Raw genomic sequence first — 24,226 nt, 5'->3', positions numbered from 1 at the left:
GTCCTGCTCTAAATAGTTGTCAGTATTCAAAATATTCTAAGCCAATATCTTCATGAGATCCTGATTTCAATTTCTTTGGATCTCTACACAGAAGCTGGATTGCTGGATTATATGGTAGTTCTAGTTTTAATTTTGGGGGAAACATCAGTTCTGTTTTACATAGCATTACTCACAGTAGCCAAGATATGGAAACAACCTGTGTCTATCAGTAGATGAATAGATAAAGAAGATGTAATACACACCACACACACACACACACACACACACACACACAGAGGAATATTATTCAGCCATGAGAAAAGAGAAAATTCTGCCATTTGTGACAACTTTAATACACCTTGAGAGCATTATGCTAAGTGAACTTAGAGACAAGTGAGTATGATCTCACTTATACGTGGAAACTAAAAAAGACAAACTCAGAGAAATAGAGAGTAGAGTAGTGGTTGCCATGGGTGGATAGGGAAATGAGGAAATACTGCTCAAAGAGTACAACCTTCCAGTGATAAGATTAATAAATTTGGGAATCTAATGTCCAGTATGGTGATTATAGCTAATAACACTGTATTATATACTTGAATATTTCTAAGAGACTAGATCTTAAATATCCTCACCACAAAAATGAAATGGTAATTATCTGACCAATTATTTGTTAGCAAAGCTCAAGACAAAGAGGGTAGACTAGGAGCACACCTTTACAAATCTGCATAAAATGGGCTAAGTGTGACATAACGGTAAAGATAAAGAGTCTAACTTATACATATTCAAGTGAATGCCTCCGTGTAGTTTGTGTACAACAGAGCGAAGGGCATGGGGATCCTTGAGGACTAACTACCTTTTTGGTTCAAACTCATACAGTTGAGTTTGAACCAAACTCTGTCTCTTCCTCTCTGGTCTTTTTTACCTTATTTTCTTCTTCCTCCACGACCCTCACCCCCACACCCAATAAAAGGTGTGTCTGTACCCAATAAAAGGTACATCTGGAAATTCAGATTCAGCTCTTGTTACTGTGTCTCAGTCAGACTAGACATTGGGCAGTCAAGTTTTCTATGTTAAGAGGGAGACATCAGGATTCAGCTGGTGTCTTGATTATAAAATCCAATTTTCAGTAAAATTGTGGGTTTTTTAAAACATTTCTCATTAGGCAATCATAGAAGCCAAGACCTCAAAAAATGATAGCTATTATTATTATAAATGAACTATAAATATGACCAAATATGGAAATTTCTATTTTATTTGAGAACTGCTATGTCAAGTTCTTCTTAGTTATAAAAATAGTCTAGTAGAGTCTAGTATATTTGTACTTGATGTGAACTTTCTTTCTGGAAATGATAATGCCTTAATTTGTGAAAAAGAGAAATATATGTGATTTATTACAAAGATGTTTAATTTTCATTTCATTACATTATGTTCTGTGAACATTTATATCTAGTCTATAATTAAACATGATTTATTCAAATTGAGATCTGTTTCCACTTAGATTGCTTGCTGTGTTAATCACAGTGCAAATAGCCTTCACCACTGAAAGAATTCCTACATTACGCTAATGTATAACTGCTTTCCTGTAATTTGCATCTGTTCTATGAGCCTACGTGTTACCAAATATGTACATATGTAGAAATGTTTTACTTATTTTGCTACTATATTAAAGAACATAACTCACTTAATATGACATTTGTGTTTTTATAAATTTAAATTTAAGGTAATTTGTTTAGTTTTAAAAAAATTGAAAAATGCCCGAACAATAAAACGTCCTTCTCTATCACAATTGAGGATGGCTATAAGCAATTTCACTTCAGCAATGCAAATCCAGTTTATCTTACCTCATGGTGACATCTGGGTAAAGGTGTAACTGTTTGTTTTTCTTTAGAATCAGATGTATTCCTAATTATAACTTCCTTTGTTGACCATTGTAGATCTGTCCTGAAGAACAGGCAGAAAGTTTAAAGGTCGATTAGTCTTGATTAGATTCACATTAACACATGTAAATACAATTTATTGTGTAAAGACTTGGTAGATGCAAGGAGGCTAAAAATAAGGGTGCCTGCACATCCTTAATGTATATGTTTTAACTCTTGATGTTCTTACATCATGCATTATGAAAACTTCCATCTATTAACATTTCAAAGCAGCAAGAACTGGGTTTGATTTTACTCATGATGTAATTCAATTTTAAAATGAGAATATGCTTTGAGCCTCTTACCTGAGAATTAAAATATTTGATGTGCCCTGGCCAGTGATACTCAGTTGGAGCACTATCCCATACACCAAAAGGTTGTGGGTTCCATCCCAGTCAAGGCACATACCTAGATTGAAAGTTTGATCCCTGTTCTGGGTGTGTATGGGAGGCAACCCATTGATGTTCCTCTCCCACATCATGCTTCTCTCTCTGGTTCCTTTTCTCTCTAAAATCAATAAAAACAACATACTCTTGGGTGAGGATTACAGTGTGTGTGTGTGTGTGTGTGTGTGTGTGTGTGTGTGTGTCCGTCCTGCCTCCCTTTTCTCGTTTCTTAAGCCCATCCCACATATGGTTTCATTAGGTCTTTCTAAAGTACAAGAATGCAGAAAGTACCCTACCATCCATTTCCAGGAGATAAAGGCCAGTTCCCTCGGTTGGCAATAAGGGTTCTTCATAGTCTGCTCCCTCTCTGCATCCTTGGATGTGGTCAACAGCACTCCTCTTCCCATTCTCTGCTCCAGACGAACTGGGCTATTCCTGTACCTGAACACACCATCACACCATGGACAGTTCTCTTCAAAGCTGTTTCTCAGCTTGGTTTCCTTCTTGGAAATATACCACCATCTTCATCTCGTCCTTATTGATCCTAATTAAGCCTTCCCTTCAAGTTTAAGATCAAATTATATTTCCTTTATGTGATCTTCAGATATCAATACTCAGTTTCTCCTTTATCAGTATATAAAAGAATAACCTTTTATATCTAACTTATACAATGAGGCAACGTACTCTCTAAGTCATAAAGGTTTAACTTATCAGCCATTAACATATTCTCATCTAAAACAAATTTTAGTAGATATGATCAAGGGAAAAACATATCAGGCATGTTAAAGTTGCAAAACATTGTCATTATCTTACATTGAGCTTGCAAAAATAAAAAAAAATAAATAAAAAATAACAGAGACTCTTATGCCACTTTAAAAATTTAATGAAAATAGTTTGTGTGAGTTCAATATAAAGACAGTGAAATTTTGACATGACTAAAAAGAGCTAAATGTTACATCAGATAAGAACATAAATAACTCCTTTCTTCCTTATTTTTTTTTTTATTTCTGGAGAGTTTTAGTGTTAAATATTTGGGACTCTCTGTATAGCGCACAGCTCTTTTTAGAGACTAGCAGATTCTGGGTATATTTTATTTTATTATTTGATGATATAGCCAAATTATTTTAATTTTTTCTGAACACAGCTTTGAATTGTTTTTACTCTTAAGCTGTGACAATCAACCAGGCACCAAAAAGAATGGCTTTTTCAGAGAAAGTCATCCTCCGTCTAAGGAATTTTAGACCAAAATTTGTACAGTAAACTTAGAATGAGAAGTGGACAACTTTGTTTCCAGGATGAGATATTGTTTAGAAGAAAACTATAAAACAAAGGGCAAAAGAGATTTTTTTCTAATATTTTGCCCTTGTTTTGTCTTGAGGGGATAATTTAATGATTATATATATTGCTTTAGTACTATAAAAACCTAGGACTTCAGAAATACCTTTTGATACATTGTAGTGTATCAAAAGGTACAATATACATCTGAAATAAAAAGTATATATACTGTCCACACCACTATTGCTAATCCTTTGTTAGAAATATCAGGAAACATTTACTGGGCACCAGTGGTCACTGGACAGTGTGTGGCATTTGTAGAGATACAAAGATCAGTGCAAGGAAGGTGCTGAATCCCTCAAGTTCACAGTTGGACTAGGTGAAAGACTGAATGGACAGTTCCTAAGTAACATCACTTAGGTCTGTGAGAAGACTGGGGAAAAAAAAAACAGTTGTGGAAAGAAAGGCAGAGAGGGAGTTCAGTGGAGTAGATGATAGGAGGAGAAAGCAATGAGGAGTACTGTGCGTCCACAGACTACTTCACTAGCTCCCATAGAACACAGTGTGGTGCTGGGCTTAGAGGGAATGATTTGTAAATATTAGTGACTGATATTTGACTGCATTAGTCATTGTTTCTTTTTCATTTAACAGCATACTCGTTATCTCTGTTGTCCAAAATTAGCAAGGAAATTAGTATAATTTGCCAAATGTTTTGTATTGCCAATGATTTTGCATCAGGTATAATAATGGTATACGTCAACGGTAAGTCTCTATAGTTATTCTAACTTTAGAAACCCTTGAACTTAAAGGAGAGTAGGAAGTGATCATCATTTACATTTATTGTACTTTGCATGTGATGAGCTTTAGCTTTTAACTCTAATTTGCTTCTCATCGCATTCATCAAAGCGAACTATTTAGAAACTAAAACATCTCTGTCAGTTAGAATTTTAATGAATTGAGATGAAATGAGACAGTGTTAATTGGCAGTTGTTGCTGCAGGGGAGGTGTCTAGATCTTATAAGTGATACCAATTCATCCTTCTATCAGGGTTAATTTGTTTGATTTAATTCTGAGAATACACTATTTCCTCACACTATTCATATTTATTTTCTGATTGGAGAGGAGGTTAGTTCTGTTGGTCTTTCATTTAAATTCTCAATTCCATTTGTAATTGATTTAATTTGATTAAATTGAATAAGTTGATTTGATTAAATTAAATAAATTTAAGCAGCATTTGTATTATTGACTCTGATTAATAAACACAAAATGTAATAGTATTACTTAGACTTTTTTATTTGTAATGCCCCAAAACTTCCATAACTAATCTTTTTCTTTTTTTACCAATACTTCAATTTCTGTACTTTTCTTGTTTTCCTCAGACATAAATGAATGTGAAGCTGAGCCTTGCAAAAATGGTGGGATATGCACAGACCTTGCTGCTAACTACTCCTGTGAGTGCCCTGGCGAATTCATGGGAAGAAATTGTCAATACAGTGAGTATTTATATATATGTATATGTAAAGTTTTATTTGCATAGCCTGCATTTATTATGGAATCTGAGTGGACATCAATATAGTTTACAGACATCATCATTATTGAAATGGCACATTTCATATTTGTTGTTTTAATGTTATTAATGTGTGTGTGTGTATATATATAATATATATAATTATATACATTAATTATATATATTATATATATTAATATATATTAATTATATATATATATAAAATATATATATTCTCCATATAGGTATCAGTACAAGATGGGCACAAGAATGGTCACCTTGTGGTCTGAAAGTAGGGCAACAGCTCTTCAGTGCATCTCTCTTGTGGACCCCATCTGTGGCCTTTGAGGATGTGTATGACCTAAATGTTCACCAGAGTGGCTACTCTGGTTTATACAATACCTTCGGCACAACCTAGCCGGATAGCCTCTATCACAAGTAAATGGTAGAGGTGAAGGGGGATTCACATCGACTTGGACAACACATAATTAGGAATTTTACACATAATCTTTCTTCTTGGAAGCCTAAGACAGTCTTGAGATTATGGATCAAATATTAGAAAAATAATTTACCTGAACTGTTTACAAAGAAGCAAAGAAACACCTCTCCTTCCCCAAAACAAACAAAATACTAGGAAAAGATAGTAACTGAGTTACGGTCCACGGGATGACATCAGAATTGGGCACAAATATATACTAATGAGAATAGTAATGCACAGCTCAATAATTGTTGGGCGCTTATATACAGTTCATAGTGCTACTACTTTGATGTGTATTATACCATTAGAACATCACAATATTATAGAAATTCAGGAGGCAAGTGCAGATTGAAATAGATGCAGAAACTGAGGCACATAGACTCTGTGGTTTGCCCTAGCTCTCACAGTTAGTGACAGAATAGGACTAGAAAGAATCTAGAATTAGGTCTTGTGACTCTTAGTTCAGAATAGTTTCCTCTAAATTGAGATATCATTTCATATAGAGTTGAACATGATCAACACAAAAGCACACTACACCTCCTCTTTTTTTTTTTTTTAATCCTCACTCGAGGACATTTTTTTGCATTTTCCTTCAGATGGAGTGGGAGGGAGAGTGGGAGGAAGAGAGAGAGACAGAAACATCGATGTAAAAGAGACACATCGAGTGGCTGCCACCCACACAACCCCAACCAGAGCCAGGGACAAACTGCAACTGAGGCACGTGCCCTTAATGGGAACTGAACCTGAGTCTCTCTAGTTCGTGGGCCAACGCTCCAACCGCTGAGCCAAACCGGCCAGGGCTACATCTCCTTTCTTAAAAACACCCATACTCACGCCCACACACGTGCATACACACTCCTTCCTTTTTAGTCACTGTAACAATTTTATTTCTCACTTTTCTTCTCTTCCTTCCTTTTGACAATGGTAATTTATAAAATAAAAAAAGGAAAAAAATATTTAAGAGTTTCTTTTTGGGTTATGTATATAAACAAAATTATGATCTAATGGTGTTCATTACCCTAGTCCTAAAAAGCTATTTTTTAAATTAATTTTTTTCTTTATTGTTTTTAGAGAGAGAGGAAGGGAGAGGGAGAGAGATAGAAACACCAATGAGCAAGAACATCAATTGGCCACCTCCTGCATGCCCCACACTGGAGATTTGACCCACCACCTGGGCATGTGCCCTGACCGGGAATCAAACTGGTGACCTCTTGGTGCATGGATTGATGCTCAACCACTGAGTCACACCAGCTGGGCCTGAAACGCTATTTTAAAATAATAAAATTCTAAATATCAAAGAAATATCTTAGATTGGGGAAATTTTTTCTAAGCTTAAAAATTATTGGAGGACACTGAGCAAGAATTGAAGAAGCTGCAGGCACAGATGGATGAAAAGAAAGAGCTGTCTGAATAAGCAGATGGATCATAGACCAATAGCCACCCAGACTACTAACCTCACCACCTTTCTACAAAGCATATAACTGACCACCCACTAAGTGAACTTAAATTCAGGTTTAACTGGTCCTTAGTCTACCCGAGGCACAGCCCTTCTTTACTCTGATTCATGGGTCTTGAAGGTGGTTGCCCCGGCAGCACTGAATGGTGCTAAAAAGCATCCTACCATCGTGTTGGAAAAGAACACTTTAGTCCTGTGATGAGGAACAAAACTGATGGTAGTGACTACTTGACTTTCATGCAGCAAAAACTGATCTTGTTCCAGAATACAGGACTTTCAGGAAGTACTGGAACTTCGGCAGATCTTAAAGCCTGGATAAGAGCATTTCCAGACATGGCAAGGCCACCTCTGACCTGTAGGAGGCCTGGCCAGGCAGCAAGAAGAGGATGAGAGCTTCAGGAAAATTGTCTTGGGGGCATATCATGAGAATCCTACCTAGGAATTGGTGCCTCTCCCAGGTGGTGAAATCCTAACTCTTTGAGTGACCTTAAGAAGTGGTGTCTGAGGTTATAGACAATCTCCTTTCCCGGGAGAGGAGACCTAGGACTTGGAGTTATGTATATGCCCCCATACTGACTAGGAAGCAACTAGACACCAAGTTGCTTGCCTACATGTTAAAAATGAAATAAAACCTGGATGTGAACTAGATATTGAAACTAATTGCTAAAGCTTGTCCATTCTCCCGCCAGAGACTTTTACTGAGGTCACCATATCTGAAAATACTTTTAAAGAGAAAAGAGCTTGATTGACTATGGAAGGATATATTGAAATAGACTTTTGATTTAATTGCCCCTAGTTTGTCACTAATGTCTTTCAGTTTTTGATATTGCGTTTCATAAAACTCCTTATTTTTCTTTGACTTGGTTTCATTTATATACTATTTATATTTAAATGCAGTCTTCTCTTTGAACATGAATGTGGTAGTGAGGTACTTATCTTAACCTATCATATGCTCTCACATCCTACCATGTCCTCTGTTCAGTTCCGTGCCTCAACAAAGTAAATACTTATGACTCACTTGTACGAGTTTGTAATAAATTAGGATTCCTATTCTGTGTATTGCCTGGGTTTCCGGGAAGATGGTTCTGCCTTTTTCTGTGGCTTCATAGAATTTTAAAAGTTGAGAATAAGAAAGTGCATTCTGCCACAGTGATGATTTAGTTCTACACACTGAGAACTCAGAGCATTTACTCATGGCAGTGCCCATTGAAACACCTGCAGGTCACAGGTAGTGCCAGTTCCAAGTCGGCTGAGGTTAGGCTCTTCAGAGTTGACATTACATAGATTATAACCCATGTGCTGGCTTCCACTCTCTACTGAGATTGATACACTTTTTTCCTGGGTTTTTATCATGTCCCACGGGACACCAGAGGGTCAGCTTCTGCCTGCAGTGATGGGACAAAAGCTGTCTGCTTTGACAGCTATTTCAGGAGGAAGAGGGAAGAGAGAATGATAGAGACTGACTACTGGGGTGGGTCAGAGGACAGCTGTACTGAAATGCTATTATCATAGTGTTTAAATCCAAGCTGTCTTCTGTCTAACCTTGGGCTCCTGCACTCATATTGCCTTCACTTGTCCCACTTCTTTATTTCTACTGATGGATTAAGTAAGTTCTGGTTCATTTTAGGATGAAATCATTCTCAACACCCTCTCCCCAAAATTATAAATAATGGCAGGTATTTCAAAAGAATACAATTAATTTAAACACTAAAATATCTGTATAAAAATTGTAAACTATAAAACATGATAACCTGGGAAATATTTACAATAATAATAGAAGGCAACTATTACTCATCCTTAATGTACTATCTCTCTCAGTTCAATAAAATTAAATACAGTAGGGAAAAAAACAGCAAGAATGCGAATAGAAATGTCTCACAAAAAAGTAGTTTAATATTTATATTATAATTGTGTCTTTTTTAGTCCTCTATTCTTATTTTTATTAAAAAATAGACTTATAGTACCTTTATGATCTGAAAATAATTATATTTTAAATGGCTAGGTTATGAAAACACTAGATCTGTGAAGAAAACACTGGACTGGTGCCTCTCTCTGCTTCCTCCTCTCACCACATGTCTCTACCCCTTCCCTTACATGAGTGCAGACTGGAAGATGCATGGCAGAAGCAAATGGCAACATAGGTAAACACAGCAGGATGGAGTGCTAAAGAGAAGCAGAGGCTAGCTGGCAAACCAGAAGGAACTTGGGAAAGACTATGGAGAGAGAAGGGAAGAGAGTGAGAGCTCTAAACCAGGGCTCCATGCTAACTAACTTCCCCATCAGCTCCAACTCTCTCTCTCTCTCCCCCGCCCCCCCCCTCTCTCGCTCTCTAAGGAATTTGTCTTAATGGAAAGAAAATTGTAAGGAAAAGGAGGTGACAGACAGTTTTTTACAGACATAAAAGTTCCCATTAGACAATTTCACTTAATAGAAGTCCTTCCCTCCCTCTGCCTGTGCCCTTCCATAGTCTGTTCTTCACTCAGCTGCCAGCAAGAACCTGTAAAATGAAAAGTCAGAGTGCATCAACTTGCAGCTCCGAATCTCTGACTGGCTCCAGACTTCAGACAGCAAAAACACAGTCCTGTTCCCTGAGGCGGCAGGACCAGCCTGTGCTTTCTGCTCACCTCTCTAACTCCACTTCCTAGGACTCTGACTTTCTCACGCACTGCTTGCTCCTGCCAGTAGCAGGTCCTGGCACACACCTGGCCCATTCTGGCTCTAGAGCATTTCCTTTGCCACTTCCTTTCCCGGTAGTGTGTGGTATTAATCCTCCCACACTTCCTTCAGGTCCTTGAATAAAAAAACCTCTCTTCAATGAGACTTTCCCTGACCTGTCCACCTCCCTACCACAACACTCCAAGACACATACTCTCTTTTCTGCTATAGTTTTGCTCCTAGCTTTAATCACTAACATATGTTTTTACTTTTAAATATTGTTTGTTGACTAATTCTCCAATGAAGTATATACTCCATGAAGGAGATATTTCGGTGTTCTAATCACCACTGTCTAAATAGAACTGGTAAACAGTAAGTTCTCAATAAATATTTGCTAAGTGAATGAATGAAACTTGCACTCTGAGTTCTTTAGGTATAGGGATAATATCTGACTTCTCAGTGTCTTTAACCACTATAAATTTATCTTTCACCCAATTTTCTGTTTTTAAGTTGTATTATAAAGCTCCTTTTGCTAGTATAATAAAACGTAATCTGGTCTATTAATTAGTACTCACTAAATGATACTGCAAATTGAATCGCTTTTCTTGGACTTATAAAACCTTCTATAATTCTATTTTGCTACGGGATTATGCAGATGGATTTATAATAAGAGAGGTAAACAGGGACCCTGTTTCTCTTTTTACACCAATTCTGCATGCAGATATATTGATAATTGACCTCAGATCACTTATTTATTTTTGATCCATATCAATTAATCAATAGACATGTGAATGTAAGATGTTTATGTTGAGATATTGCTTTACATATATAAATATATACATATAAATCCATGTGAATTTTTTAGTGTAATGTGTGTCTTTAATTAATATAGTTATTAAATACTTTTAATTTATAAGGAAAAAATTCGTGTCTAACCCTATCTGTTATGACATGATGCCCAATTATGTGGTAATAATATTATGTAAATTATGTGTTAAATATTTTAAATAATAATATAATTATATAAAATGTTAATAACAAATATTTTACTACTTGGCAAAAAATATACCTATAATTTTAACACTAATTATTTAATAATTATGTTTATAGATGGGTGAAGGCAATAATAGTCTCATTCAAAAATTTTTAATTTAGCCCTGGCTGGTCTGGCTCAGGGGCTAGAGGGTCGGCCTATGGACCAGAGAGTCCCGGGTTGAGTTCCCACCAAGGACAAGTACCAAAAATAAATAAATAAAAATTTCAATTTAGATTTCTAGACAAAGTTCACACAGCTTAACATTGAATTCAGCAGATTTTATTTATTTTTTAGGGGTATTATTTTTTACTTATCCATTACAGGAGATTTGATTAAATTTGATTATGTTTTATTTTAATTGAAGTTACTTTTGATTGACAGGTGAAAATCATTTAAGTGTTCCCATAGTACTTATTACAGTATTACAGCAATTCTTCTAATTAAAGCCTTAATTTATCTTTTCTCGTTGCTTTTAAGTAGTATACACTCTGGTGCTCAGACAACCATTTTCATCAACAGCTTGAGTGGAAATGAGGATGAACTGGAGTGGAAGCCTATTCTCATAAGAACAGACATGCTTTGCCATGTGCGTGTAACAGTACATGGTGTTTAGACTAAAGTAAGAGCAGTGAAAATAAATAGCTCTTTTGTTAACTCTTCTAAAAATAACTAGGATTGTTTTCATTTATTGGACGAGGTGCCCACAGTAGACATCTACAGTTCCCTCCTGGGTGTGTAAATGTGGCATGATTAAATTTCAGAAACAGTGCTCAAATTCATTTCCGGTGCTAACACTCTTTATGGAAATTAAGATGGTTACCAGGGGAGCTCTCATCATGCAACATCCCCAATTTATTATGCTGAAAAGTATTCAGACTTTAATGATTTCAGAGGGTTTTAGTAAAAAATGAAAACTAAAATCTACAGCTGAGGATGAAGTGATGTTTCTAAATGTCAAAATTATCCAGATTTTTAAACATTTAATAAAATGACTGAGATAATTCTACAACCCTTTCCTTTACGAATTCTGTCTATAAAGTTATAAGGACAAAGGCATTGATACATGTGAATATATTTTGAAAACTATAAACATTTTCCTACCTTCATTTCTTGAGCAGCTATAACTCTTTTGGTCTTCACTACAAATGAGCTAATATTTACAAATACAACAACATATACAATATATGATATATAAATATACATATGTGTTCACTGCCATGTACATTTGTATAAGTGCAGGCTTCATGAAACTTGCTAAAACATTTTAGAAATTAATAAATTACGTGATAAATATTTTTCTATGCTCAACTCCTAATTATTGTGTTTGTAAAGACAAATTTGAAATAACAATGAACACTCAACTATATCTTAATATTTTGCCACCAACCAATTGTCCTATGATAATGCTGATGTTCGTTTAGACTTTTAACTTATCCTGTGCAAGCACTGTCCTATGCACTTTAAATATTAATTTATTTAATCCTCTTAACACTCTTTGTAGTAGGCATTACTTATCACTGGTCCTTTTTACAGAGAAAACTGTGCGAGCGAGTAATGAAATGATTTGTGTAGCTTCCCACAGCTGGCGGACCGCAGAGCCTGGCCATAGCCCAGGCATTGCAGCTGCATGATGATCCTGGCCTTTGCAGGCTCAAACGGACACTTGATTGCCTTGCACATTTTAAGAACACTTACACTTGAGAATAAGAGGAAAGAGCACAGGCTTTGCATACAGATAGAACTGGGGTCTAAGCTCAGGGCTTTTTCTCTTCGCAACTATATGTCTGAACAAATTAGTTGCTCTTTCTGAGCCTCAGATTTCTCATCTGTAAATGGAATTAATAATACCATTTGTTTTACATTGATGAGCTGATTAAAATTAATAGTATATATAAAGTACCGAGGAACATACATAGGTCGTTAAACTTTGTAAATAAGCAAATAATTGCAGAAATAAAAATTAGACAAAAAAATATTTGGGTTATTTGAAAAACCAATATTATTGTATCCCACCTTTTATTTTGTTATAAATTTGCACAATTTAAACATTTTATTATATGCTCAACTTGTCTATCTTTAGTGACTATGTACTTGAGAACAGCTTGTGTAGAAATCAGCTCTAGTGCCTTGGATACTGTTTTATAAGTGTATAATTTTAGGAAATTCTGTGCTATTAATATGATTTTTGATAAAGAAATATTATTAACCCAACCAAACCATTATAGGAAATATGAGTTGCTTTGGTTTTTGAAAAATATGACATTCACAACATACTTTTGAACTACAAAGACCTAATATTATTTTTTATTTATGTCTTTATGTTTGTAATTATTGTTAGCTGCCACTGTTATTTTATCAAGTGTTTTAATGAATGGTGAACAGAAACCAACCATGGAACAAATAATTCTAGTGTTTTCTTACCATATGTAGATAGTCAAAGATTATATACAGTTCTATACTATAAAACACTGTCATATCCAGATATGACAGAACTCTAAAAGCAAAATATAAAGAGATTCTGATATAAAATAGAGTTTTAAAAATAAAATAAGAGGTATTTATAAGGAAGTCAAAATGAAATTTGCTACACACATAAATTTAACACAAAATTAGATAAGTCCAGTATGTGAGTATATTCAATTATGTGATCAAATAAAGTAGCCACAAATATTTATTGATTTTTTTATTAACATAATTATGTAGGGGGTTTTGAGAACATATATGACTTAATTAATTCACCAAATTCCATCAAACAGTAGGCATCCTCTACAGCTGGGGCAACATCAGTAATTAAAATAAATGTGGTTCCTACTCTCATGGCGCATACAGATGACTGGGAGAGATAAGCAAGAAGTACTTAATATCTCCCTATAAAACATGATGAGTGCCATGAACGAGAAGAAGAGGCAGCTGCGGCGGGGTGCCTCTTCTGTTTGGGGGGTTGGAGAAAGTAGTATTCTCGCTGAAACCAGAAGAATGTAGAAATCACCAAACAAAAACAGGGAGGGTGGTGGAGATAAGGATTTTACGAGAAGGACAATGTGCTCAAGGGTAAACAGACCCTCTGCCTGTAAGAATCTTAATATTGAGTGGATAGGTTCAGTTACTGTGTAATCATCATGTGATGAGGTTTTTAGGATGATCATTTACCTTTTAGGCCTTGACAGTGTGGGGTCAAGACCAGTTGGTGAACTATGCATGGTGATGGATGTAACTAGATTAATTGTGGTGATCATTTCAAATGCAAATATACATATAAAAAAGACCAGTTGATGACAAAAATTATTTATATATTAAAAGTCTATCTCATAAACTACCTTGTTCTGCAACCGCATGGACTATTTAAATACCAAAATAGACTCTAACTTTTGTAAATGTATCACAACATCAAAGAGAACAAAAAAATAACCATGAACTCTATTATCATTCTAGATTAAAAAAAAAAAAAATCCGCTCTGGTTTAGAAATTTAAAATGGCAAATTCTCGTAATGATTTTTGTCTTTGAAAGCATTGTCTAATATAAATTTAAGATTACTTTCCTCAAATACATAAAATAGGAATTAATCCTGAACACCAGTAGAATAGGAGGACAGTTTACCTCAGGTTTTTCCCTTTTGTGAACATAATATAAAATAAAGAAATAGACTATGGATTGATGAAAGTTTTATATTCAGGGTTTGTTTTATGTTAAGTCCGAGATTTATAATACCTAGAATCTTTCCACAAATGTATACAGATATAAATGGAAATAACCATAAATATAAATATTTGAATATAGATAATTATTATAACAATTCTCACATTCTTTAAAAAGATATGATAATAAGTTTTTTAAAAAAAACAAACAAAATACTCTGCAACATTGTCAATATCCTCCAAGGGAGAAAATGATTCCAACATTACTGCAGGATGACTCAATGACAAAACCAAATTGGATTTTCTGTGTCTGACATGGAAATTCTATCTTCAATCAGATGCCTCTGGGTATATTTTTCCAAATGTTGCCCAACACTTTTGTACAGACATTTCACACTTTAAAAGTTCACCTGCTGTACCTTAAAGTGATAACCTAATAGAGGAAAGACAGAAAAAAAAATCAGCAAAATGCTCAAATAGAACCCCTAGGACTTGCTAAATGCCTCTAACAAATTGAATCAGATTCTCATTAACTGATGGTTTTGTATTTGATTGTAAATAATTACTGAAACATTCAGTAAGACCGTCTTGATTTTCAAATTATTCCATTTCCATGATGTGTTGAACTGCAAATGTTCAGGGATTAACATTTAGTCTTGCATTTATTCTCCAGGCTAAAACTCACTCTATTTCCTGCTTCAAAGACTAAGAAAGATGAAGCCTGCAGAGATAAGTAGAGTTTGGGAACAGGATAGGATAAGTTGATTTCATCCTCATAAAATTTCGAATTGTAGTCCATGATTGGAAAATACTGTAATTTTTCTCAGGGTGAAAATTCAGTCTTTCCAACAATCACCTCATCCCTCAACTTTTAAAGGGGGGGGATTGACCCAAATAAATATGTATAATATAAGAAAACAAAAGTCTCTTTATAAGGAAACTACTAGGAAAAAAAGTCATCCTAGGACTTTACAGTGGAAACATGGTTGAAATATAATCTCTGGGCTGGTAATTGTCCTCTACACAGGTTTACGTATCATGTGGGGGTATTGAGGTGAAATTGTGAATCTGAATTTCAAGTGAAGCTGAAACGGTTATTTCCTAATACAGATATTATAGGCACAAACCACAGTGGTTTCTGCTTTTATCTCATCCAGTGAACAGCAGAGTTAAATGCTTTTCTCAAATACAAGAAACAAAATAATATAGGTGGTTTCTGATTTTTTTACTAAATGTGCACAATTTTTTTATGACTTCCTGAAAGCCCAAGAATTTTAAATACTTGCAGTAATATTTTACTGGCCAGCAAAAGCTAAGCTGGGCAGTGACACCAACTGGCATGCCCCTTGCTGCAGTTGTCAGTCAAAGCAGCTGCATGGAAGACAGAGCCATGGACATGTTTGCAGTTTTATCTTCAAAGCTGTCTTCTTCCACTGAAGGGTAGGGTCACAACAAATCTCCTTCCTGCTTGGGCATATTGAACTGTACGTGCACTTGGCACATGCTGCTAAGGTGGTAGAGCTGGTTATTAGAAGGAAAGCGATAGCTCAGGGAAGCACTGGTAATAAAGAGACTTAGATTTAACGATCAGATGAGAGTGGTGAAGTGGTAAGATTGAATGTTAGTGCCCAGGGAGAGAGTAAAAAGAGGATAGGTCATAAGACTGCTAAAGATGGAATCTAAGACTAGTAAAGAAATTCCGTCTGCAAAGATACAAAAGTAAATAAATAAATAAAAGAGTAATCAGAGAAATAGAGAATAAAGACTTAAAGCAAAGGGAAAACAGTGTTTCCAAAAGATAAGGTAGTCAGGAAAACAGATATCTAAAGAAGGCTTTTTAAAATTTGGGGTCTCACACGATTAAGGGCCCCTAAATGATTGCGGTGGGTGGTAGAAGAGAATGCCAGATTGCAACTGTTCCAGAGTGAGCAGGTTCTGAGTAAGGAATACTAGCACGACTGCTCCTCCCAGGTTATGGTGCACTCTGCTGTGAGCATATCTGAAACCCCAAAGAGCCATTAAAGTGGCCAAGGACCTGAAAATAAATTTCATAATAGTTACTTTAATAGCTTTATCTGGTCAATAATACACATTCCTTTAAGAGCTCCAAAGGGAATGGACACATAAAGTATCCAACTTAAAAATAAATTGAACTTGAGGAATATGATTCTATAAAAAGAAGTAGAACCAGAGCAAAGTCAGTAAATCCAATACTAAAATTCAAGGAAAACAGGAGCAGGGACAGAAAATAAACTATTCTGACAAAAAAAAATGGATAGAACTATAGTTATATAAGGAAGCCTATAAATACTCAGCACTATTATCTAACTACAAAACACCAAGAAATTTTAACTGCAGATCTTAGCTCCAAGAAATCCAAGGACATGTGCGGTGGTATATTCAAAATAAAATTCACTTTATATTTTCTCTGGTACACTCACTCCAGCAAGCACACAATTTTTTAACTACCCATAAGGTGACTGTTTGGCATGCAAATGTTACCCTATACCTACTCAGCAATAGCTTAACAATGCCATTTTTTCCACATTAGAATTATTTCTAAATGTTACCATTGTTAATAGTTTTCAGTTCAACAGAACATGAGCACTTTCCAACAGGGATTGATATAACGACTTTCTCAGTCCCACCTTTAAATGCTTAATGCAAAATTTAACCTACGTTATAGGACCCTCAGGGAATGGGTGGATAGAATTCATGGTGTCCGTGTCCTTTGATGGAAAAAAATCATTTATTTTTACTAATGGCTACCTAAAAATTAGAATTTACATCAATTACAAATGTAGGCAACAATTAATCATAGTTTTCTCAGTACTGACGACTGTCATGAATAGAATTCACAGGTATTTTCATACCACATTATACATATCTGAAAATATAATTTATCTTTTTATTAATGTGAAACTATAGTCGACTTGCCACTACCTCTATTATTTAATATGTTAATAGGCAAGGATATATATTACTATATCACACATTTTTAAATATTTGGATGATTACATTGTGCTTCTGTAAAAAACACCACTCTGAGAAGGGCCCCTAAGCTTCCACACTGGTGAAAGGACCCATCATATAGAAAATGTTCGGAACCCTGAATTAATAGCGTATTGGTTTCAAAAGATATTTTTTACTTCTGTATAATATGAATGAAGCTTTTGGAAATTAAAAGTATTAATGAGCCAGTGTCATTGAATGTCCACTCTTGGCCTTTCTGCTAATAATTGGTCTCTAGTTCCGTGTGTAAAAAATATAAGTACAATGGCAGATGACACCTTTAAGCCACACTTTTGTCATGGGTTTATAGAGGTTTATTAGCAGGGTTGAGTGTTTGTTGAACCCATTGCTGCTTGTCATCACAGCACAGGTTTGGAAAGGGTGTCACCCTGCAGTGAGGTGATGTATTTTAAGTTAGCAGTAGACACTAACCTATGTTTAAAAGACAAATGAAGAGACATTGCTAATAGTTTTCAGTTTAAGAGAACATGAGCACTTTCCATTATTTTATTTTTCTAGTCTTGCAATAAACCCTCAAATTTTTGTTTTTTATATGATCTAAAAGAAGGAATTTTGTCATTCTGGTTTAGGATTCAGCTGTAGGATTGCCTAATTGTAGTGCATTTGGTAACACCAGGAATACAGGAATAAAACATTGTTAAGAAAAAAAAAAAAGAGCACCCTGAAGAGAAAAGTAAACATAAAACATATCTTTCCACATTTTCTGAATATTAAAATACATGCCTTGTATTTGAGTATATTAATGTCTCTGAAAGGGGAGGCATCTTAAATACATAAAATGATATGCACAATGGTACACAATAATGGGACCTTTGTCTCACTGAAGTCTATTAACAATAGCTCAGAAATTTAGGTAACACAACCATTCCAAAAATTGTACTGCCAACAGGCATTTATGTCTAGGCTAAGCCACTCAAGTAATTATATTTAAATCTACAGAATAAAAATATGGATTAATACTAAAGCAAATGATACATAAATTCAGGTCATCCAATTGTATTTCCCATGCTGAGTATGAATAATTTACCATTATTTGTATCAGACCACATTTGTAGAAGCCAATATATTTGCCCACAGATTACCCTGTACAAATGTGGACATATGTTTAGAATAATTAAAACCAATAAGATTATTATATAGCATTTCAAACATACACACACCCCTACCTTATTTGAAAAGTAATTCAATTATCTTTATTTTTAGACACAATTATCTATCAAGTAGTTTTTAGTGAATATATTTATGCCACTTAGCAACAGGTGACAGCATCTCTAATAGTCCACTTAGAAAACTGTTGACATTTCACTTGCTTTGAACGACCCTTTGTGCTTTTTTAACATTTTTATTACAAAATTAATCTATATCTAAAAAGAACACTTAGGAAACACAGAATTAATGTTTTAAAATTCTTTCCTGAAATGGGTTTAAATCCACTTTATGTAGCGTACTACTAAAGGCTTTGCTTATATTTATTTACTGTTAATTTATTCTTTCTAGAGTCTGCCTTCTGTGTGTCTAGCTCTTCAAATCCCATTTCAGATCTTAAGTGTTTTTTAAGAACAGACCTGTTCTTCAATGTATTTTTTCCTTGTCTCTGTTACACCTAAAATCTCTGCTTGGATAAATTATGCATTTAACAAGGATGGGCATTGGAATGGCCAAGATTCCTTTGAGTTTGATAAGAATTCCTTAGAGAGACACAAAGATGGGGGTGGGAGTGGGTTTCATAAATGTGATATAACATAAGAAATGGAACATAGATTACCACTTATTTAAACATAATGTACAGACCACTATATATATGTAATTCAGCTTTAAACTGAATTTTTAAAATAAAAATATCAGAAAAATGTCATAGGGTTTGTCTTACACCTAACAGCATGTAAGTAAAAAGGAGTTATGTTTTACATTCTCATCACAGCCTTTCTATTCCCAAGAAGACAGTAGTACATACATTTTTGAAACAACAAGTGCTAATTAGCCAAGTAAATTGTCTACAAGGCTGCTTTAATTACTAGTAGAAATGGGTTTCCTTTATTCTGCTTTAACCAGAGAGCACTAATATAAGTTAGAACTTGCAGAAACTTGTGTTTGAGTTAACAACTCATGTTATTAATCAGTCATGCTTATGAGACATGGTAGTTAAAACTGAATTTTAAAATAATTGCAAGGTATGTGAAGTAAGCATAATCAATGTGTTTCTTTTCCCCATGTTTACTTTTTAATCTGTTAGCACAGGTAATTAATCTTGAATCTGCAATGTAGTGAATATGACAGAAAAGAGAAGTGTGCTGGAGAAATCCAAGTTCATGTGCACACAAATGCTTCATTGGTGTTTGCCTATTTGTTCCAAGGATTACTGTGCACCTAAAATATACAAATTAACAGCAAATGTAAAACCAACCCTGGGTTAGACACACCGTTCTTGATAAATTAATAATAAAATTTTTGGAAATTGTAGATAAACTCATTTACCTTTGTGTCCCAAGTTAGACAAATGTGACTCTTCCCCAGATGCTAATTTTATGTCTGAGCATGTTAACACTGAAAACAAGTGCTCCCACGCTTTATGCTGAAGCCTTTGTTAAACAGAGAAGAATGCCTTGGGCCACATTGGCATTCTTAAAAGTGAAAATATGAAAGCAGTCTTATATTGTGGAGATAAACTAAGCATCAAAAGAGAGTAAAATTAAATCTGGAGAATCATTGAGGTAGGCCATTCACCATAGGCCTTTTCTTGATATCTCTAGTTATAAAATAATGCTAACTTCATATTAGCTTCTACTAAGCTATTCCCAGCTGATCGTCATTTTGAGCCTTGAAAGACTAAGGTATGACATGTCATGCCTCTGTCTTACACATAGAAGAGGTTCAAAACATATTTGTTAAACGTTAAATGACTAACAGTCTATGTTATTTTATTAATTCAATCCACAAGCTATGACAGAAACCATGATGAAGATGAACACAACTTCATTCATGTTACTATTCTATATCTTTGTAAACATGACAGCCAAATGCGCTTCTTGTCCTTTTTAATTAGTTCTTCACTCTGCTTAAGTCATACACAGCAAACAGAATGCCCCCTGCATAGCATATCATAAGTTTATCATGATATTTTGGGCCAAATACATCTGGGTCAAATCCTGGCTCTGTGACTTTAAGGGAATTACTTAACCTGTCTGAGTCTCAGCTGTCTCAATTAAAATTGAAAATAAACCTATTCATAGGGTTATTTTGAGGCTGAATTGCCTGACATATTTTCTTTGCAATACATATGTGCAGGCTTTATTTTTATTCTTCAGGAATGTTTGTAAGAGAAAAGAAAGATTTATATCTTTAGAGCAGAGAAGGTTCTTCATTTTACTTTATATGACACTTCATAAGAAGCCAGTATTTATGCATGGTTTTCTTATATCTCAAAATCAGATCAGGAAAAGAGTCAGCTAGGTGCTAAGTGGCATTTCATGATTTTTCTTCCAATACATCCCCTTTATGTCCTTGGAAATCTGAAACAATGAATATTAACATTTTTCTCACATTGATTGGAAAAATAAGTCATGATGAAACAGGAAAGGTTATGCTGAAGATATGGGAACCAGGTATTATTCAATTTGGGTGGAAATGGTTTGTTACTTTACTCTCAGTTATAGACTTGAGGAAATGAGATTTCTTTGATTAGTGCAACAAAATTGCCTCCAGCTAAAACTTCATCTCCATCTAACGTAAGGATAGTATTACTCGGATATTAAATTGGGAAAGAAACTAGATTATAAAGGCTCTTCTCAGACTTGTAATCTGGTTTATCAAAGAGTTAATGTGGGACTTTTCCATAGGAGATCCCTATTTTGTGCCACAATGAGGAAAAGTGCCTGCCAGACACACACCTATTTTCTAAAGAGATTATTTAATTAGTAATTTTTATTTCCAGTGAGTCTGCAATATACTGCAGGTTATATTTCCCCAGGCAGAGATCTGGCTGATGATCTGCATGCTTTGGTGACAGAAATACCTGATGATGAATATGATATTAAGGAGATGCCAAGTGACATGACATTTTGAATAATTTTCAGTAACTTTTCATGATTAATAATTGCACTTATGTATTTTAATTTTTATTAAAGAATATTTTGCATGAAAAATGGGAGATGTTTTATTTCCCTTTTACTTCTTGAATAAGAAGTGGGTACATGTAAAACCTGGCTGAACATATGTTGACTCCCTGAGTGTCCGGGTCATCACAGTGGAAGTCAATCTCCCCGTCCATTACTTTTAACACTTTTGCTTTATAACAATACATAACAGTAACAACAACAACAACATAAGAGCTACCATTCACTAAGGGCTCATTCGTTGTCATGTAGTTTACTGTGAGCTTACCATCTATTGTTTCCACCCATGCAGACCTAATGTGGGTGTTACTCTCCCTGTAAACATGTGAATAACTCATGGTTTTCATACTTTGCTGTATGTTGGCATCATCCATATATTTTTATTTTTTTTTTTATTTTTATTTTTATTTTTTTTATCCTCACCCGAGGACATTTTTCCATTTTTTGTTCAGATAGAGCGGGAGGGAGAGAGAGGAAGAGAGAGAGAGAGAGAAACATCGACATGAAGGGACATATCGAGTGGCTGCCACCCGCATGACCAACCAGGGCTGGGGACAAACTGCAACCGAGGTACATGCCCTTAGCGGGAACCGAACCCGGGTCTCTCAGGACCGCAGGCCGATGCTCCAACCGCTGAGCCAAACTGGCCAGGGCCATCCATATATTTTTAAATACCTGGTTCTGAGTTGTCCTTCATGCCCTTAACCAGAATGACAGTGAAAATACTGCTGATGAACTAATATAATGGGAAATTTGCCAAGACTCAGTGAGTCACTTTATGTACATCAGCAGTCCCCAGTCTTGTACGTTTATTGTTACCTGGATAATTTCTCAAATAAGTTACTTATATTTGTAAATTGTATAATCTACTCAAATTGTGGACCCTTAAATCTATTAATACTAAACAAATATTTTTTTTTTTTTTTTTTTTATCTTTGCAGTTTTGGTTTAGTTGAGCAGATAACTTTTGAAAGTACTAAGCTGCCAAATAAATGTTGTCATAACACCCTTCCTGAGCAATTTGTTGTTCACACAGTCATTTCTTTTTCTTTTCTTTTCTTTCTTTTTTTTTGATAGTTAAAGAGGATTTGGGCAATTAAGTAAAAATGTTAAATTAATGAAGTATTGTCTTATTAATGCCAGGTAAAATTTATATCCTCAGTTCTCTCTATTTATTTTTGTACAATTTATCATTCCTCTATATTTAAAATAATAGCTGTATCCTAGTGACTATTAAGTTACAAAATTTAGTACTTTTACTATTCTTTGAGGCATTTGACTAAAGTGAAGGATTCCCAAGGAAATCGAGTCAGTATTCTCCTTATTTGTACGGGAATTTTTATAAATGATAGTAGTTCTTCTATTTTTACTTTGGACTAATGCCTGTGCATTATTTTTTGTGATTTGATAGACTTTACCTGATTTCTGATTGATTCTATAAATATACAAGTAGAGTTGTGAGCTATTCAACATGAGTAAAATGGTTAAGTGGAATCTTCTGGAGAAATTAGTCTTACATAGTTCCAAAGTAAAAGAAACATTACACTTTCTTTTAATTAAAAGGTTAAGGAAAAACATGAAATTTATTTTTACTATTTCAGTAATAGGATTATTTTTATTGACACTTTATATTTGTCATATATTTTAACATAAATTTATAAGAAGTATATTTATTTACTTAATCATTAGGCCGAATAGACCAGAGAATAACAATTTATCCTATTATGTGTATTTTGTTGAATATAGAAAATATTCTATACTCATTTTAGCAGCTGAAAACTTAACTCTATGTTTAAGAGTTTTAAATACCTTTACTTTTCTGAAATATATTTATGCTTTATTGGTAACTCTGATACAAACTTTAGAAGTTGATTTTTTTACACATACTGTCCCAAAAAATGAACATTTAACCTGGAAATCACATAATATTAGGGTCTAGATTCATTAAATATAATACAATTGAACACAAGCAAAAGTTAAATTTCCTATTTTAGTAGGATGACCTATATTCATTATGTTATAAAACACATCTAGTATGACTCTCATATGAATAAGGGGTAATGTAGGAAAAGCTGGCTTAGCTTCTATAGGTTTAAAATAAAACTATTGCTCTGTTAAATTCTTCTGGAATGTCCTTTCTATAAAATTTATAAATCACCCTTTGTTTTAGTAGCTTTACATTTGTTTTGTTTTAAAATTCTATGTTGAATTGTCCCTTTCAGAACTACCAAAGCCATTGCAAATACTATGTACAAAGCCTTTGGGATACTTTCTTCCCTAGGAATGTTTGATCAGTAAATGCATTATTATCAATAATTCATCTTCTGTCTCAGCTCTATACTGGAAATTCTAGCAACATAAATGTATTTTTTTGAAGAAGAAGAAGAAGAAACTATGGAGCTGAAGTTTTCATTTAGAGGGCAGACTTCTAAAAATCATTTGTTGGATTTTTTTAGTTTCCTTCCTCAACTCCATACCTCTCTGACTATATGGTTATACCTATTTATTTTCTGTATGACAAATATTTCTTTATATTTCTAGAAGTGAATGTGGAAGGTAGATGTCTCTGGAATTCACATAAATAAAGCATCTACTTATCTTTCCAGATCTCATTTTGCTCTTCATCTTCTTCTCACTGACTTTCCAAAGTGTTCTAGCATTAGAGAGGGCCCCATTGCCACACCTTGCCTTCTGCAAGGGCTTCCTGTTTAATTCTTTGGATTACTTTTGACCTCTGGAACACTGAGTGTTCATAC

The 24,226-nt window shown here is 34.5% G+C and overlaps 1 protein-coding gene across 2 annotated transcripts in view; it reads left to right on the top strand.

Moving 5' to 3' along the window:
• EDIL3 (EGF like repeats and discoidin domains 3) overlaps window positions 1–24,226 on the top strand; it is a 386,777-nt gene that overhangs the window by 226,233 nt on the left and 136,318 nt on the right. For both annotated transcript variants that reach the window (XM_036279454.1, XM_036279453.1), the window contains one exon: window positions 4,936–5,049. In XM_036279454.1, coding sequence (XP_036135347.1) covers window positions 4,936–5,049 — 114 coding nt within the window. The remainder of the gene's footprint in view (window positions 1–4,935; window positions 5,050–24,226) is intronic.

This window comes from Molossus molossus, unplaced genomic scaffold (genome assembly GCF_014108415.1).
Source record: "Molossus molossus isolate mMolMol1 unplaced genomic scaffold, mMolMol1.p scaffold_m16_p_3, whole genome shotgun sequence".
NCBI lineage: Eukaryota > Metazoa > Chordata > Mammalia > Chiroptera > Molossidae > Molossus > Molossus molossus.
The sequence above is the reverse complement of the archived record's forward strand: the minus strand, read 5'-3'. Positions and strand labels throughout refer to the sequence as shown.